Raw genomic sequence first — 14,563 nt, 5'->3', positions numbered from 1 at the left:
ACCGCGTATAAGGATGTTGATCTTGATTTGTTCAGCCTTGTACCAGTTTAGATGCGCAGCAACGTAGGTGATGTGGCAAATTACGAATGACTGGATTAATCGGAGCAGATTCTCCTCTTTCATACCCCCACGGCGGTTGGAGATCCGCTTCAAAAGTCTCATGGTGTTGGCTGTATTCATCTTGATTTTGGCGAGGGCCATGCCATTCGCTCCGTTCGCCTCTATGAGCAAGCCGAGCACACGGATATTGGTGACGAGGGGTATGGGGCTGCCATCCATGAGATGAAGCGCAATGTCTTCGTAATGGCGTTTAGCGGTGGAGTATTTTGGACGGTGGCCACGGAGAGTAGGCCTGTAGAGAAGGAGTTCGGACTTCGCAGGGGAGCAGCGAAGCCCCGTGCCTTGGATATAGGTCTCGACTGTTTCAATGGCGGATTGTAGTGCCGTTTCTATTTCGCCGTCACTGCCTTTGTGGGCCCAGATGGTTATATCGTCAGCGTATATGGTGTGGGTGACACCGTCCACTTGCTGAAACTCCTTGGCAAGATCGATCATGACAAGATTAAAAAGCATTGGGGAGATAACGGAGCCCTGGGGAGTTCCCGCGCTGCCCAAAGTCTGGGCGTCGGAGCGGAGATCCCCCACCGAAAGGAAGGCCGTGCGATTAGACAGAAAGTCTCTGATGTAATTATAAGCGCGCGCACCGATATTAAGGCGTGATATGCGGTCGAGAATGGTGGAATGGGCTATGCTGTCAAATGCTTTTTCGAGGTCGAGGCCGAGTATAGCTTTTGTAGTACGTGTTAATAATATTTGGGGTTTTACGTGCCAAAACCACCTTCTGATTATGAGGCACGCCGTAGTGGAGGATTCCGGAAATTTTGACCACCTGGGGTTCTTTAACGTGCGCCTAAATCTAAGCACACGGGTGTTTTCGCATTTCGCCCCCATCGAAATGCGGCCGCCGTGGCCGGGATTCGATCCCGCGACCTCGTGCTCAGCAGCCCAACACCATAGCCACTGAGCAACCACGGCGGGTGTAGTACGTGTTCTATCTTCTAGTATATGGTGCTTAAGTTGTAGCATGACGTCTTGGGTCGACAGGTGGGCCCGGAAGCCAATGACAGAGTGAGGATACGCTGCACTGTCTTCCAGATGGGTGTTAATTCGCGTGAGGAAGGCATGCTACATAACCTTTCCCACACATGAGGTTAGTGAGATGGGGCGAAGATGATCGAGGCTAGAAGGTTTGCCAGGTTTCGGAATAAGGATGACCTTTGCTGTTTTCCAGGCCGGCGGAATGGCACCATTACGCCAGCAGTCATTGATATAATCTGTCAGGTGAGTGACGGAGGCATCATCCAGATTACGGAGGGCTTTGTTAGTGACCCCATCGGGCCCAGGGGCAGAACGGCTGTTTAATTTATGCAGGGCGGCTTGGATCTCAGCGACACTAAAGTCTTCGTCCAGTGGGCGGTTGGGGGCCCCGGTGTACGAGCCGTGAGATTGCACTGGGCCCACGGGGAGATACTTGTTGGTGAGGTAGTCTAATACTTGGGCGCGGCCCTGTTTCTTCCTTTCTGTATAGAGAAGTTTAGTGAGGCGATCTTGTTGGGAAGAGCGGGTGGCTTGACTATCGAGGAGGTGTTTGAGAAGCTTCCAAGAAGAGGGACAATGGATCTGTCCATCAGCAGTATTGCGGAGTTCAGTCCCCTGCTGACGGCTCAGAGTGAGGCAATGGGCTTCGATTTCCTTATTAAGGAGGGCTATTTTAGCGCGGAGGCGCCTGTTGAGACGTTGCCCTTTCCAGCGGGATAGGATGGATGTTTTAGCCGCGAGGAGGTGGGCCAGTCTACTGTCCATGCGCTCGACGGGGGCATCGGTGGTAACGGTGTGCGTGGCTGCATTGGTATCGGAGTGGAGATTTCGGGTCCATGCATCAATGTCCGCTATGCGTTCCGCGTGCTGGTCAGCGGATCGATGCTTGCGAAATGCATCCCAGTCAACGCAAGTGAACTCACGGGGTTTGGCAGTAACTGCAGCTATCCGAGGGATAAGTATGGCAATGATGCAATGGTCACTACCGAGATCATGTTGTGTGTTGCTCCATTGGGCGTTGGTGACGTTCTTGGTAAATGTCAGGTCGGGGGTCGTGTCGCGGGAAGTGGAGCTACCGAGGCGTGTGGGGAACGTGGGGTCTGTAATGAAAGTGAGGCCGAGGTCTTGGGAGTCTTTCCAGAGGTTTTGAGCCGCCGTCGTCGAGTAGCCATATCCCCATACCGTGTGGGGTAGATTGAAGTCTCCACCGATAACGAGGGGGTTGGTGCCAGCTACGTTAATGGCCTTCTTGAAGAGGGTGAGAAAACGGCTTCGAACTTTGGCAGAGGGATGGCTGTACACGTTAAGGAGAAAAATACTTTCCTTACGTCTCCTGGTGGGGATAAGTTCAACGAGAAGGTGTTCGATGTTTCGGTCGTGGAGATTGTGTTCGATGGCGGTGATTCTCTTGTGTACAAAAGTGCAGAGGCGGCGAGAAGCATGTGGCGGGATGAAAGGTTGGTAACCTGGGAGGGTGACCGAATCGATATGGGTTTCCTGAATCATGATGACGTCCGGTTGCCGGGTGACGGTACGAAGGTGTTGACGGATGACTGGCTGTTTGCGGAGATAGCCTCGGCAGTTCCACTGCCAGATAAGTGTATCTCTGTTAGTGTGGGCCATGATGGGGATTGGGGGATGCCGTCAGGGGCAGTGCTGGGGTTTGGAGGGTAGGAGGAGCGGGCATGGGGAGAGCTTGTAGGTGGGTTTCAATGTTTGTGACGCGCTGTGCCAGTGCGAGAACGGCGTGTTGCATGGATTCGACTGCGTTCTGGAGTGTGGTCATCGTGCTTTGAAGTGCGACTAGCATGTCCTCAACCTCTGAGCGCACTTGGCCCGTGGCTTCCTCTTGGAGGGCCCGCTTTTTGGGGGCTGGAGTCAGTGGAGCGTCGTGGCTAGAGGAGTGGGACGCTTCGGCGGGTGGTGTAGGAGCGGGTGTCTTGGATTGTTTAAGATCGCGAACCTCTTGCGAGAGCTTGTGAATTAGGTCGCGCATAATGGCATTTTCTTTTTTGAGGCGAGCTATTTCTGCGTTATCATTGGTGTTCGTGGACTGTGGAGAAGGTGTGTTGCGACCCTCTCGCGAGGCGCCCTTAAGGGCTTCTGCGAAGCTCACCTTGTTAGCAGGAGACTTGGCGGGTGGGGCAGAAGTAGATCTGGATCGGGAACGGCGCTGTCTCGAACGTGAAGGGGTCCGGGAACAATGTTGCCTCGAGCGTGATGGAGTCCGGGATCTGGAGCGGGGCCTGGAGTTCAAGGGCGGGAAGTCGCTTTCTTGAAGGGTGGCTTGCATTGCAGCTCGGCGTTCCCCAATGCGCTTGCGAATAACGTATGGTGTCTTGTAGCGAGCCGTACACGATTTGTCCGCTGTAAGATGAGGGCCGCCGCACAGTGAGCATTTGGGGTTACAAGTGTGATCGGGAGGTGGGTTGCGGACTCCGCAACCTCTGCAGATCTTGTTATTGGGAAAAGGGCAGACATCCATGCGGTGTCCGAGGCGGCCGCATTGGTAGCAAATTTCTATTTGCTTGCGGAATAATGAGCATGGGATTAAGGTAGCTCCGTAACGGACCAGATATGGCACGTCGGGGCCACTGAAGGCGATAACAACGGTGGTTGTCGTTCCAATGCGTTTTGCGGCTAGTGCGAGGGGGTTGCGAGTATTGACGATATTGGCGTTGACTTGCTGTGGGGTATCGGAGAGGGGGATTCCGCGGATGACTCCCTTCGTGGTGTCCTCGGCGGCCGTCTCATACGCGTTAACGTCGTGCGTGACCCCATTGACTTGAATGGATTTTATGCAGACATACCGGTCGGCGTTCTGAAGACTTGGCGTACTGACAACGACAATGTTTTGTTGGGTGTTGGGGCACACCGTGTCTTGTTGAATATCAGCTGGGCTGAGCTGTGCGGCTTGGAGAACGGCTGTAGTCACGGTAGGGCTACCAGTTTTGGCGATGATGAGGGCTCCCTTGGGGCGAATGATAATCTTGATTTGGTTGGAAGGTAGCGGAGGCATGCGTCCAGCCTTGAGAACTTGTGCTTTGACTGGTGGCCTGGTCTTGGAACGAGAACGAGTGCTTGAGGTTTGGGTGGAGTCAGTTTGGGGTGAAGAGTCGTCCCTCAGCTTCGCCGGTTGGCGAAGGCGAGTTGTTCGCCAGCCCGTCTCGGCGGCCACTTCGAGGTCCATGCTCTTTGCTGGGGCAGGGAAGCTTGATCGGTGATACGGAGCTCGCTCGAGTGCGCGCCGCGCATCCGGCGCCCGGCATGCACGCGCGGGGGCGGCGTAGGCGATTCACAAAAACGTTCGCAGCACAGCAAAATGTCCGTAGCACAGGGAAATGGAGTATCCCACCTGAAAATGAGGCGTCTACGGAGTCCTGGTATCTTCACGGATCGACTGGTGTAAAAATTAGGCCACAATTCGCAAGAAAATGCTTCAAAATCATTCACGAACACGGAGCAGAAAAATTATGAAACGCATTGCCATGGCACATACCCACCTTCGTAAAGAGAGAGAGAGAGAAATTTATTTACAGAAAGGCAGAGAGGTTGGCCTGAGCTATAACTTGCTCTGGCCTGCTACTCTACACTGGGGAAAAGGGACGGGGAGAGAAAGGGCTGATGAATGATGATGGTATAAGGAAGAGATGCGTATATTTATATTCACAGAGTTGTGTCATTTCTAAAGCAGTGCGTCCAGCCCAGTGGCTTGGAGAAAAGCTATAGCGGCACTTGTTACCAGGGCTGCGCTGTTTGCATTAGGCCAAGGACCTAAAAGAAACTCGTCCGATAGCGGTCTCTTATGGATCGTTACAATGGAAGACACAAGCTTATCTCGTTCTTGCATGTACGCGGGACACACGCAAAATATATGTTCAAGTGTTTCTGGCACCTCACAGTATTCACAGTTTGGGCTAGTACCACTGGCACCTATCCGATGTCTATGACGCTTGGTGAATGCTACACCAAGGCGAATCGGGTGCACCGTGCTCGTCTGGCTTCTTTTGAACTTGTGAGGCATACGAAATTTCATTTCTTGGTCCCATTTGTGTAATCGCTTGTGTCGTCGATCTGGTTGGGTCCAGTGTTCCAACGTACCGTTGCGTATTACGCGATGAAGTAGGGCGTTTGTGTCAGTTCGTGAGAACGGAATGCGTACTTCACATGCATTATCTAAAGCAGTTTTCACTTCAGCATCTGCCTGTTCGTTCCCGATCACGCCACAGTGTGAGGGTATCCACTGAAAGGTGACACTGTGGCCATTTATAGTTGCGTGTTCGAGACGCTCTGTAATTTCTATAGCCATGGAATAATACGGGCCCCGTCTGAGGACACAGTCAATCGTTTGAAGAGCTGGCTTGCAATCGCAGAATATTGTCCATGCCTGAGGAGGCTCCTCAGAGAGAAATCGAAGTGCCTCCCGGATAGCAACAAGTTCTGCGGCAGTTGATGTTGAGCTATGGTCTAGTTTAAACCGCCGAGCGATAATCATATGTGGAATGACAAAGGCTGCAGTGGAGGCATATGGTGTGACAGAGCCATCGGTATACACGTGTACAGTATCTCCGCACTTTGCAGAAATGTGCAACAGGGTGAGTTGCCTGAGGCCAATAGATGCAACGGATGACATTTTAGTAATTCCAGGGATCTGCAATGTAACGACAGGTTTAGGCAGAACCCATGGGGGTATTCTCGGAATACAGGCGGAAGAAAATCCTAACGGCAGAACACCCTGATGGCGCGATATAGTCCTTGAAAAGCTGGAACCTGGGTGGGTGGCAGGGAGCGATGACAGAGGATGGTGCATGTGTCGGGTCAACACGCGAAGATACATTCCAAGAGGCTTGCAGAGCAAGTATACCCCAATAGGACAAGCGCGAGCTTCCGCTATTGTTCCATTGGTTGACGTGCATCGTGGGAGGCCCAAACATTTGCGCAATACTTGAGCTTGAATGCTCTCCAGCGCGCACACAGCTAAGTGCCATGCTTGAGAGAGCCGGCATGCTGTACCGTATGCACCCTACGAATAGTGCTTGGTACAATTGGAGTAATGACGACTCCGAGGGTCCCCATCTTGTTCCTGCAACGACGCGAAGGACGTGAACAAAACTCTTCAGCTTTGACTTCAGTGCGGCGACGTGTCTTGACCAAGATAATCCCCGGTCTATGACTAAGCCAAGAAATCTGTGGTGTGTAACCGTAGGTATCGCTACTCCGTTAACGATTATCGGATATCTGGTCATTTGTTTTCATGTGAATGTAATCACGGAACATTTTTCTGTTGACAGTTGGAGGCCTTGACGCTGCAGATACTTAGTTGTGATTGTCACTGCACGTTGAAGTCTAGCACGCATTTGGGCACGGGTGGTTCGAGATGCCCATATGCATATGTCGTCCGCATATGTGCTAATCTTCACCGTGCTAGGAAGTTCAGATGCAAGGCTAATCAATGCAACATTGAAAAGAGTTGGACTGAAAACTCTCCCTTGTGGAACACCTCGATGTATATGGTACTGTCTGGTGTCTCCATCACTTGTCGACATATACACCGTGCGGCCACTGAGGTAGCTAACAATCCATGCATATAGCCGGCCACCGACGTCTAAATCTTCCAGTGCATCGAGGATTGCACAATGGAGTACATTGTCGTATGCACCCTTAATATCCAGAAAAACAGCTCCAACTAACCGACGGCGACTTCTTTCCTGTTCAACAGTGGATATCAAGTCGATAACACCGTCAGTGGAAGAACGGTCTCTTCTAAATCCGTGCATAAAATCAGGAAAGCAATTATTTTTCTCTAGAAACCATTCCAGCCTTGACAAGACCATTCTTTCCAATAATTTGCCGACGCAACTGGCTAAGGCGATCGGTCTGTAGGAGGAAAGCTCGTTAGGGCACTTCCCCGGTTTAAGCAGCGCTACAACGCGACTGCATTTCCAACTATCTGGAACATTTCCTGTCTCCCACGTCGTATTATAATAAGATAGAAGAAGACGTCGTGATTCGGTGCCTAGATGGCAGAGTGCAGCGTATGTGATTCCGTCTGGTCCTGGTGCCGATGAGCGTCGAGAAACCGAAATCTCAGCGTCAAGCTCTTGCATCGTAAACGGTACTTCGAGTCGTTCATCAGGTGATTGGGGCGCGATGTTGACAAGGGATGAAGTCACTGCATTAGATGCGTCCACAATGAGTTTACAGTAGTCCTCTGCTACCTCCAATTCGGTCCGGCGTTGATGTAGAGCCACCGCACGGAATTGGTGTCTTTGTTGTGGAGTTGCCTGGAGACTTCGTATGACCCACCAGATCTTAGAAAGAGGCTGTCTTGGATCTAGGGATCCACAGAATGTCCTCCAACGCTGTCTGTCAAGCTTCTCCAGATGTCGAAGAACATGTCATTGAGCTCGGCGACTGCTCGAAAGATCTGACGGTGACTTTGTTCTTCTGTATCGCCGTTCCGCGCGGCGACGGATTGCACGAAGGGCCTCATACTGTATGTCGACCGATGATCTGTGCCTCGGTATGCTGTCTTCTCTGGTTTTGTCCCGCAGGGCAGAGGCAATGATGTCCTCTATTTCGGATGGAGATGTCATACTCTGACGGGCGGTGTCGACAGAGGTCTTAAATAAAATCCAGTCTGTTTGACGAATGCAACGTGAGGCTGAAAGGCGAAACCAGCTAAAGTGAACGTAAGTGGGGAGGTGGTCACTACCATGAGTCTCTAGATCCGTCGACCAGCATGCTGAAGACAGAAGGTTCCTTGATACAAACGTTAGGTCAAGATAACTGCTCTAAGGCGTGCCACGAATAGATGTAGGAGACCCGTCGTTGAGCACATGTAGTCCCTGACTACACATGAAGTCGGCTAAATATTTGCGACGAGAATTCATCGAAGTGCTACCCCACAGCGGGTGGTGCGCGTTAAAGTCACCAGTCACAATATGAGGACCTTGCGATGCTTGCAGCAGAGACATCAGGTGCGAGCAATCGATCCTCGCCCTTGGGTGGATGTATCCTCCGTCACTGTAACCGTGCGACATCTGTGTTTCTTGGTAAGGCATACGTAATCATTAGTAGTATACGATGGGACGTCATGCCTGAAATACACCAGATCGTGACGTATACAAACTAACGCTTTGCTTGAGGCTTGGTCGTTACGAGACCACATCTGGACATATCCAGAAATACGGAAAGAAGAATCCATATTAGGTACACAGATAACAATAACTGGAAATTGGTACTTAAAGACCCGCTGTCGGAAATCCGACATGGCATGGCGATGACGTTTGAAGAACGGATGCGTCAATCGCCTTTTCGTAAAGGACAACAATAAATGCAGGTGCTACAGACTGAAGAACGTTAACCACCTCTTGCGAGCAAGTGGTCAAGACATTATTAATCTTGGAATGTAGTATACTACCTCGTTTTCACTTAACACTCAGGCGAAAATCGGCACATACAAAACTGCAATATATTGAGTGCCTGCCGGCCTCGAGTGAACGAAAGCTTGTTGCCTTTTTTAACAGCCATGTTGATATAAATACGACAATGGTGCATTGGATTGTATTTCCTGCATGTCGCATACATGTAAACGGCAGAATTATGCTAGAAAGCTAATTAGCATAGCACTCATGATGTTCTGCATTGCGCACGGCAGCTGTGACAATGAGACGATGTTTACCCACCTATACGTTATACGTTCAAGGAATGGCTGATTCGCCCAATTGGGTATTCCATTATTTTGTTGCAAGATCGAATACTGGGGACCAGTAAAACAGGACAACAGACAAGGATGAAACGCCCGACAGGTCTAGGACGGATACAGAAACTCTCCCATTTGATACGATAATTTACGTCAACAAGGCTTTATAAGGATAAGGAAAAGCACCACAGCTTCTGCGAAGCACGCCCACGTGCAATCATTTTAGCACTCTTTTTCCTTGTTAAACAAGTGCAGAGAACAAAAGAAAAGAAACAATGGATCGCAAGACCCGTCTTTATTTGTTGCTTTTTAATGTGCTTTCTTTTATGTTTGCTAACAATGTCTGAAAACGAGGATTTGTAGAGGTGAGTATGTCACATGATTTGCGAGCAGCTCTTTTTGTCATCACATGTTGCTGTGAGTGATCCTGATCGCTTGTTCAGATAGAATGATTGCGTCCAAAAGGAGACCTTTGCTCGTGTTGATCGTTTGTAAAAGTTACCTGAAAAAAAAAAAGTACTTTGCACTGCCAATACTCCGTTCCATACATAGCAGTCACCGCTGTGGAAGCTACGCAAGAAGTTCGGTCAAGAAAAAGTCATCACTCCGCGCGTTCCGTCCGCGCATCGTTGCGCGCTAACAGCGTTCGCTCGCGCGAACACGCACGGGAGGCTTGTCGCGACGGGTTGCAAAAATGAAAAAAAAAAAAAGATAAAAGAAGAAACCGAAAAGAACAACAAAAATAAAAATTATCTAAAACGGCGCATTAGCAGCCGTATACCACAGTGTTTGTTTCCAAGGATTAAAACTTGTTTTATTCAATACTGAGTCAACATTAAACAACAGGTGCGCACAATTGCGGTAAAAAAACATCGAACTATATCCAAGTGCGAATGAAGCCACTGCAAGAAGTGTCTCTAGCCTCCACAGCGTTGACTGCTACGTATGGAATGGAGTATATAGACAACAAAAACGCCGATTTCACCCCGATTTCTCTGTTTAAAACAGCACCCAATTTTTACCCAAGAATTTTATAAAACATAAAACCCCTAAGCGAAAGCCTCTATATATGTATGTTTGCTTTACTTTACCGCACTACTATAGAGGGCTCCAGCACACCGACCTTCCCCTTACACGACACCCTACCAAAAATCAGTTTGAAGCAGGGCTGTACAGCTTTAACCTGCATGAACTAGAACAGCTGGTGTGGCGTTGCGCGAGCGGCAGCCCAGGCGTGCTGGGATCCTGGACTGAGGACACCAGGTGACGCACGTCGGCTGGACAAAATCCGGAAAAGAACACCCACGTTAATCAATACTAAATAAAGTTCTATTCTGTCTCTCTATATCGTTCTACGCGCAAACGGAAACGCCGTTGCGTCGTCGTTTATTTATTTATTTACAATATACCGCAGGCCCATGCGGGCCCAAGCAAGAGTGGTAAAGTTAAAAAAAAATAATCATACATGCATTCAGAAGAAAACCAACAAAACGCTGACACCTGTGTTGCGAAATTAACACTTCAATTAAGTCAGTGCTGTTTAAGAATGATAATGGTAGTGCGTTCCATTCTTCAATAGTACGGGGTGAAAAGGAAAATTTGAAGGCATTACTTCTTGTTTGATGGGGAGTTAAGGATTCAGAGTGATGATGTCTTATTTGTCTTGTGGGTAATGGTCGGGAATATGGAGCAGGATGGATCGAGAGTTTGTTATTCTTGACTAGAAATTTAATCCTTAGGATTTTCCGCCATAGTGGTAATGTCTATGTACCATGATCGTGCATGATAGTTGTTGGTGAGTCAGTTATGCGGTACTTGGAAAACATAGACCTAACTGCTTTCCGCTGAGTCATTTCCAGTGTATTAGTAGTGTGTTTATTATGTGGATCCCAGACGGTGCATGCGTATTCCATTTTCGGCTTAATGAATAATTTGTATGCATGAAGTTTAGTTTCTGGGGGCGTTTGTTTTAGTTTATGACGCATAATAGAGTTTGTGAAATGATGCAGCACATACATTGAGACATGAGAATTCCAACTTAGGTTGCTAGTTATTGTCACACCCAAATATTTATATTCATTTACTTCAACGCGAGGATGAGTAGTAAGGCTACAGGGAAACGCCCATCTACGGTCCTTATTTATTTATTTTTTTTGGTTATCTGCATGTATACTGTTTTTTTCTTTATTCAGCTCCATGTCCCGTTCTTCACACCATGAATAAATGTTATGAAGGTTAGTGTTCAAAAGTTCCTGATCCTCTTGGAAAGCGATCTCATGAAACAATATGCAGTCGCCTGCGAACAAACGTACTTGTACTGGTTCAGGGAAAACAGGGGGAAGGCGGGCGATGGAAATTCTAAACGATAAGCAAAACGAGAACAAGGTGAAAGCAGGAGCCAACGTTTCGACAAGTGGACTTGTCTTCTTCAAGGCGACATATGCTTTCCTCGCCACAGTATATATAGGTGGGGATCTTCTAAAGGGGAGAGGGCGTCAGGCGGATGGGTGCGGCAACGAGCGAAGGTGTGCCAGCGTGTAGAATTGCGAATAAAGGAGCGCTGTGCACAAGGCCAGTGACACGGCCGTCTGCCAATCGTGTGTCAACGGCCGTGCGTCAGCCGGCGTGTCAACGGCGTACACAGCACCCCTCTATTACCTGCTTCGCTGGTGGTCGTGGGCTATCGTTTCTCTGAAAGAGACAATAGAAGGAGCGGCAGAAGCCGGTGCTCGTGAAAAAAAAAAGAACTAAGAGAAAATATGGAAATAGAATAAATAAATAAATAAATAAAAGAAAAAAGGAAAGAAAGGGGGAAAACAATAAGCAGCCAAACTAAGGCTATGACCTGAAATTTAGCATAGCGAATAGATTTTAAAACTCCCTTTGAAACGTCTATGCCTATCGGTTGCAATGTCTCGAACTTATGGATAAGGTATATGATTCTCTGTATTTTCTTCCTCTCTCAGAACGTTAAGTTGACATTAAGATGTAGAGTTTAAGTTCATCAAAGCTATGACCTGGTGGGTTGAAATGCTCGGCGACGGCTTTGTCAAGCTTTTTAGCTGTGTCTGCGCGATGTCTGTTTGATCTGACGCTCGTTGATTGTTCCGTTTCACCGATATATTGTTTCTTACAGAATGGACATTCAAGCATATAAATCACATCCGAACTTGTACAAGTAAAGCTAGATTTCACTTCGTGAGTTTAACTATTTGCGGTGCTCTTAATTTTAATGTCACTTTGAAGGTGCCTGCAGGTTTTGCACTTGGGGCGACAACATGCTTTTATTACGGGGGAATGACGTTGGCTGACTTTTGCATGCACTAACATGTCTTTAAAGTTCCTGTTGCGGTCATAGGTAACCCTTGGTAAATCCGGGAACGCTTTTCTCAGACGCTCGTTACTTGATAATATTGGGTGGTATTTTCGTAGGATGTTGTTAATGTTTGGGAGTGCATTAGAATATTTTGTTATAAAGGTTGTTTGTCTGTCAGATTCTTTTGTAGGCTGTTTCTTCGCTAATTCCGACTGTCTCTCCAATCCGACGCGACTTCACAAGCTCCATCGAGAGCAACCTGTGGATAGTTTCTTTCTGCTAGCGTTGTTTTAAGGCCATTTAGGTGGTGGATATAATCGTGGTCTTCGCTTCAGGTTCTTCTTATTCGTTTCGCTTGTCCGACAAAAATTTCTTGCTTGTAGTGTCGTGGGTGATGACTGTTGTAGTCTAAATATTTCTGGCTATCCGTAGGCTTCCGGTAAAGTGTTTTTCTCAGTTTTCCGTTTTCTATGTAGACCGTCGTGTTGAGAAAGTTTATTTGACTAGGAGAGTGGCGAGCACTAAATTTAATACTCGGGTGAAAGCGATTAAAATGGCTAATTAAGTAGGTTATCGCGCTTGTGCCGTGTTCCCATATTGTTTATATGTCGTCAGTGTAACGAAGACAGGCGTGGGGTTTTAAAGGGTAGGATTTCAACAGGTCTGCTTCGAGCTGTCCCGTGAATATGTTCGCATATGTGGGAGCGAATGGTGTTCCCATGCTAGTGTCGAAAGTTTGCAGGTAGTGAATAGAATCGAATTCGAAATAGTTGAGCGGGAGAACTAACCTAAGGAGCGACAGGCGGAAAGTAGGCGGAAATCCAGTTTATTGTGGAAGAGGGCAGGCTGATCTATTTTGGCTTGAAGATTAACTTTTGATGTGAAACAAGGTAAAACGCTTTTCGAAAGCCTAAAAAAATGACGTCAGTTCGACCAGACTTGTCGATAACGCTTGCAAAATTGGGAATTACTGTGGTTAGTTGTGTGACCGTAGAAAAGACCTTCCTAAAACCAAAACCGGCGTAATAAGAAAAGCGAGATGTGATCCTAATGATGTGAGCCAAAATACTTTGAGTAATATTTCACTATATGAGTTCGAGGGCAACATGCGGTGTGCGTGACGCTGCTTGCTTTTTGAACGCGTGCGCCCGAGGCTGTATAGTGGGCGCGGAAGGCACGCGCCGCACGGAAATGACGCATGTTTATGAAAAAAGTTTCATGACGTAGGAGAGCGAAGTAAGCACATCGGTATTGCCACTGAATGGCATGCATGTTCTGCGTATCAAGGGCGCCTCGATGTGCGTGCGCTATCACGTTTAGAACGCCTTCTCAACCGATAGACTACTCGGTTCGAATTCGACGTTTAATCAAGTTTCCTTGCTCTTCGCAGGATGAGCGTTGACCACCTGTGCAAGTACACGAGCGGCAACTGCTCCAAGAAAGACATGGTGAGTATATAAGCTTGGATTCGTGAAGATTGCTTACCTTCTTTTAACGCTATTAGGATTCTTGACGAACTTCACCCGCTTAGCGGCTTGTATGTATGTATGTATGTATGTATGTATGTATGTATGTATGTATGTATGCGGCACAGCCGTATCCTACCTCTTTCAAGCACTCTCCAATTTGAAAAAATCATTTAATATTTCTCTGGTTAAGTGCGCACTCGAAACCGACATCACACCCTGAAGCACAACAGCCCGACGATTTAGCGTTGCTAGCCACCCTATAGCGCTGCGCCACGATATGCGAACAGCGAGTGAAACGGCGGGCCACACACGCTTGCTGGCATGTCATTTGTGCCGTCATTTTTTTTTTCACCTGCGCCAAAGAAACAATGTCAAGACACTGATGCCAGCAAAGGCAACTACGTTCTTCTTTATTTTTTACTTTGACTTTTAATGGCGAGCACACATTGAAGCTCTTCCGTTTTAACGCGACAGCGTTAAGGAGCTCGTGTCGCAGAAAAGCCGGTGTCGTCGGCGTCGGTGTCGGCGGCGTTGGCCGTTAGCGAGAAATTCCGGAAGGCAATTCATAAATAAAACAACTTGCAAGATGGGCTGGGTGGGAATCGAACCAGGGTCTCTGGAGTGTGAGACGGAGACGATACCACTCAGCCATGAGTGGTAGCGGGACAAAAGCGCCTCTAGTGAATGCGGTGTTGCCTTAGAAACGCGCCGTAGAAAGTTATACTGCGGTGTATATCAGTAATTATGAGCATGTAAATTACAGAAGTCGCAGTTAAACGAGTAGCGAAGTACGTTTCCGCTACATTTCTTCTGCGCTTGGCGCACACGTAGAGCCATCTTGCGGCAAACAAAGAAGACCCCCTCCTCGCAATGTACGGCGCTGCCCCGACAGTTGGCGCGCCATTCGCCCGCTTCTCCCCTTCCTCTCGTTTGAGCGCATTGGGGCCGTGCGGGGACCGGTGCGAGGATGCCCCA

The 14,563-nt window shown here is 48.4% G+C and overlaps 1 protein-coding gene across 5 annotated transcripts in view; it reads left to right on the top strand.

Moving 5' to 3' along the window:
- LOC142582501 (uncharacterized) overlaps nucleotides 1-14,563 on the top strand; it is a 148,446-nt gene that overhangs the window by 52,964 nt on the left and 80,919 nt on the right. For all 5 annotated transcript variants that reach the window (XR_012828451.1, XM_075692305.1, XM_075692315.1 and 2 more), the window contains exon 5: nucleotides 13,510-13,567. Coding sequence is in view for 4 of the 5 variants with exons in the window: in XM_075692305.1 (XP_075548420.1) it covers nucleotides 13,510-13,567 (58 nt within the window). In the remaining variant the exon portion in view is untranslated. The remainder of the gene's footprint in view (nucleotides 1-13,509; nucleotides 13,568-14,563) is intronic.

The sequence above is a fragment of the Dermacentor variabilis genome, chromosome 1 (assembly GCF_050947875.1).
Source record: "Dermacentor variabilis isolate Ectoservices chromosome 1, ASM5094787v1, whole genome shotgun sequence".
In the NCBI taxonomy this organism is placed as follows: Eukaryota; Metazoa; Arthropoda; class Arachnida; order Ixodida; family Ixodidae; genus Dermacentor; species Dermacentor variabilis.
Note: the sequence above shows the minus strand (reverse complement) of the source record. Positions and strands in the feature narration are given on the sequence as shown.